Genomic DNA, 4,431 nt, shown 5'->3' on the forward strand with positions numbered 1-4,431 from the left:
AACAAAAATGCAATCACTATTTGTTTATTTTCAATAAATCTACTAGCCGACTACAGACCATAAAATATAAATCTGCGTGTATTTGTCATATCAGTGTCCATGCTTTGCGGAAATTTCGACAGACTGTGCAACAGTGAATCCATCGCTCGACAATAGGCGGAATCGGCGGTGTTTTCTTTCTCAATAATAAGCAGTCCATTTTTGCAGTCTAATTTTCCTTGAAATTCTTTATCTAAAATGCACTTGGCAAGTAGTTCGACGACATCCGCTTCCTCCATGCGCAGAGTTTGGGCCACTTGCTTGAGTCGAATTTGAGTGTACGGTTTTATTGTTTGAATAAGCACTTTGGTGCGAACGTTACGCAATAAATCCTGAAGACGTTCGCAAATAAATTCGTCAGTCATAATGTACGCATGATCTTCTTCTATGATCTTCTGGAATTCAACAACATCTTGATCTTGATAAGCTCTAGAAATAAACAAGAACATAAATAAAATGATGCTTCAAAGAGATTAATTCAATATTTCTGCATTGCACTCTACCTGACTAATTTGGTCATTGCCAAAATTTCTGGATCATTTTGATAAGCTTTGGTCTCTTGTGAGTCGAATGGATTAATGTTCGATTGCACAAGCATGTTGGCTAGGACAACGTATTTCAAACAACGAATGCGCCTAGCATTTCCAGACTCATCATAGCTTTTGAAAGCTTCAAAAAAATCTTGATGGGCCAACTGAAACTCCCCTTCGCGTAAATGCATTTTTCCACCGCACTCACGAATTATACCCATTGTTAATGGATGTGGAATGCCGGATTTAATACGCAAAGATTGTTCATACAGTTCCTTAAAATATGATAGAATTGAACGACGAATAGCATGAAAACAGCAATAATTTTGTATTAATTCATACTTTCAGCTGCGCGTTGTTCTTCTGTTCGGTGTACATTTGAATTTCAAGGGCGTAAATTTCCAGAAGCTGCGTTCCCTTTTTGTTTTCATCCAAATTGTCATCTTCCGTTTTGCAAGACGTGCGAAGTTCTTTAATCACTTCAGAGGTGCGTTCAAAATCCTTTCTGTCCAAAAACAATTTCGCCAATCGGATATTCGTCTTGAACCAGAGACGTTCGTTGCGCAACTCTTTCAATGCGTTCAATGTTGCTTCGTACACTTTTTCCAACAAATCCTTCTTGCTCGAACTGGACATAAACTCCAACAAATTGGTTATTGATTTTTCCGAATAGTTCCGAGAAACTGCCCCTCTGATATACGTTAGCAATTTCATGTAACAATCCATCATCTGTTCCCACATCCCCATGGAATATGAAATTTTCACCATCTGCTTCAAGCTCTTGAAACCCCATTCACCTTTTTCACGTTCCATTTCTAAAACTTTTTCAAAACTTTCGAAGGCAGCTTTCGGATCGGAAGATTTCATCGCTTTGCTGTTGTAATATTGATTTTCTAGATCAAAGTCGTGTTCGTTGTAACTATCATCCGAATACTCAAAATCGTACTGCTCGTCCATATATTCCATTTCTTCGTCAGCCATAATTTCGTTGATGAAAACTATCTACTCGCAACAGGCAACTAAACGACAAAAATTAGAATTACAACTAATGTAGCTTTTCAAAATCTATCAACAGTTATTTGAAAAACTTCAAAACATCGAACACTATTCGTCTTTCAAAAAACCATTATTAAACTTTACTTTTAACAAATTATCAAAATAAAAATTCTTCACGGCATATTAATTTGCATACTTATTTTACATTCTGCAAACTGCACAGTAGACTGAAACATAATTACACTATAAAAAGCTACAAAATTGACTGACATTATCAATGCAAAAGTTACAAAATAAAAAATACAGTATCTACCAAAGAATTATCCACTTATAAGGATACTAACTATTTCACACTGAAATTTGAATTCAGCATCAAACGTACAAATGACGTAAGAATTATGCAAATAAATTGGAATACAACAAAGAACGTTTGAAGCACAGTAGAAACATTATTCAGGTATAATTACGGTTTGAGGATCTACTTTTTTTATCATTTAAAATTATAAACTAATTTTAAGACTGAAATTAGTAAAAAAACTCAATAAATTTAACAATTCGAATTGTACCGAGTTTTTACACTACATTGAGCACTAAACGTTTTGTATAATAAACCAGAGAATTGATGTACAAAATTGTTTATGCCATTTAAAAAACTCTAATATTTAATTGGATTAAGATGAAATCTTTGAATTTATGAGCATAAAAACAAAAAATCCATCAAACATTCAATTAATTGAAAGTTTCATGAGCTCACATGAACAAATTAGCTGTACTGTAATATACCTGCATTCTGTAAAGTATACAGTAAGTCTATAGATATTAAATTTTGAAATTTAGCAAATTGTGAGAAATATAATGAGCAATTTAAAAAGAACTGTGCTTCCGATAGATCTGAAGATCCTAGTCCAATTATTTCAATGATACTTTGTCTTGAATATTACTTCGAATTCAGAAGTTGTACGTTTCTACGTCACACACAGAAACATATAATTTGTACTTTTCTGCAATGAACTCGGCAGTAATTTTAAGTCAGTAAATCAACCATTTGTTTTGATTATTAAAATGCAGAATAATTAGAAAGGATTTACGGTGAATTTGTTTTCTCATTTCACTGTTGTAAAACTTAGCGAAATGAATATTATTAAGTTCAAAAAGTGAAGTTCTTGTTCAGCGGTTGGCTGTTTCGATAATATTGTTCGTTATGGTGTGAAATTGAATAGATGTTGTTTTGTTTGATTTGATAGACAAATCGAACTTCATCCCATTGTGCTTGCTGACGACGAATGTTGAGCGCTGTTCAACGGAACATCGTCGCTGTGCAGAGTCAGATCACGGCCGCTTGGAATTGTACCGACCCTGCGTTGCGTTTTGGTTCAATTCCAAGATTGGTGGCGGTCAGCAAACGCAAACCTGTGGTCGACATTTGTGCCGCCTACGCAGCTGGTCAGCGTCACTTTGGTGAAAACTATGTGCAAGAGTTGATAGAAAAGGCGAACGACGAGCAGCTGCTTGTTGCCTGCCCTGATATCCGCTGGCACTTTATTGGTCATTTGCAGTTGAACAAGGTGCGCAAGTTGATCGAAAATGTTCCCAATTTGCACGTGGTTCGAAACGGTCGACTCGGTGAAGCTTGCTGAAACGTTGAACAGAGTTGCACGTGGTCGAGTCGACCAAACTTTGTTGGGCAAGATCAACGTGATGCTTCAAGTGAATACCAGCGGTGAGATTCAGAAACACGGATGTGAGCCGGAACAAGTTCTACAACTGGCTCGTATGGTTGTCCAAGATTGTCCATTTCTACAGTTGATCGGTTTGATGACCATCGGTACAGCGTCCAGTTGTGCAGAAGTTGCCCGTGGTGAATTTTCAAAATTGTTTCAAATCCGCAATCAGATATGCACTGATCTTGATTGGGAAGTGGGGCAGCTGGAACTTAGCATGGGAATGTCAAATGATTTTCAAGAAGCAATTTGCTGCGGTAGCAGCAGCGTACGAGTGGGTAGTGCTATTTTTGGTTCAAGAGATGCAGATGGCGAACCACAATCAATAAAATAATATTAAAATTAAGAAATTCATAAAATACTTATATTTCAATGCTGTTCCATTACATATTACATATTGTTATCGTTATTCTTATTCTTATTATATGCATAATAATCATTTGGGTCTATACTTTCTTTGTGAAGAAATTTTCAGATCAATTCAAATCCTAGATATGGAATACAATTCTATTCCATACAGCAAGTTGTGTAAAGAGGCTGAAAACAGCGAACAGAATTTGGAACAATCGAATCCAGTTGCAACTGAGTTAAGGATAAGTAAAGAGATGTTAGAAATAAAAAGGATTTTACAAGAAGCTGAATTCAAAAAGAATATATATATATTTAAGGTATGAAGATGAACTGTGTTGAATCATTTCGAGGTTCCGCTTATATTGAGATGAATAAAACGAAAATATTATGTACAGTGTAAGTAAGTTTCGATGAAGAATTTTCAAGAGTGTTTTATGGAATGGTGAATTTGATTTCAGCATTGGTCCACGTGAAGCGCACAAAAGTTCCGAGGATAGCATGGGCATGCTGTTGGCAAATTGCGGCAAATTGACGGTTTCGGTTCGATTTGCCCCATTTGCCAAAACGCCACGATTACAACGTCGTCGCAAAGAAGTCGCCCTGAGTGAGGAACAAAATTTAGCTACACTTATACAGCAAGCATTCGATTCAGTGGTTCTCGTTGAAAGGTATCCAAAAGCGGAAATTGTATTAATTATTTCCATTTTGCAGATTCATGCCAATGTGAGTGGAATGAATTTAGAAATAAAATTCGACATTTGAAAATTGATTACACTAGTGAGAGAAATATTATG

General features: G+C 35.9%; 2 protein-coding genes across 2 annotated transcripts; one reads left to right on the forward strand and one right to left on the reverse strand.

The window, feature by feature from the left end:
• Positions 1-50: 50 nt before the first annotated feature.
• Positions 51-1,550, reverse strand: Tsp_12920 (COP9 signalosome complex subunit 2). The gene is given in 4 exon segments (XM_003368887.1): positions 51-468; positions 543-844; positions 912-1,384; positions 1,403-1,550. The coding sequence occupies 4 exon segments, from the start codon at positions 1,548-1,550 to the stop codon at positions 51-53; spliced, it is 1,341 nt and encodes a 446-aa protein (XP_003368935.1).
• Positions 1,551-3,149: 1,599 nt separating this feature from the next.
• On the forward strand, positions 3,150-4,360 carry Tsp_12921 (proline synthetase; the record flags this gene model as incomplete). Its single annotated transcript, XM_003368888.1, has 3 exons — positions 3,150-3,560; positions 3,963-4,033; positions 4,096-4,360. Coding segments are annotated over exons 1-3 (747 nt in total), but the record flags the coding sequence as incomplete, so codon positions are not given.
• Between the last annotated feature and the right edge of the window lie 71 nt (positions 4,361-4,431).

This window comes from Trichinella spiralis, assembly GCF_000181795.1.
Source record: "Trichinella spiralis strain ISS 195 chromosome Unknown Scfld1695, whole genome shotgun sequence".
In the NCBI taxonomy this organism is placed as follows: domain Eukaryota; kingdom Metazoa; phylum Nematoda; class Enoplea; order Trichinellida; family Trichinellidae; genus Trichinella; species Trichinella spiralis.

What these genes read in the sequence shown, in the direction of transcription:
- Tsp_12920 (XM_003368887.1), bottom strand. Translation starts at nt 1,550, where the DNA reads ATGGCTGACGAAGAAATGGAATATATGGACGAGCAGTACGATTTTGAG. An exon ending in AGAACAACGCGCAGCTGAAA is followed by an intron (nt 845 to 911) that starts GTATGAATTAAT and finishes TCATATTTTAAG; the next exon opens with GAACTGTATGAACAATCTTT. An exon ending in GCAATGACCAAATTAGTCAG is followed by an intron (nt 469 to 542) that starts GTAGAGTGCAAT and finishes GTTTATTTCTAG; the next exon opens with AGCTTATCAAGATCAAGATG.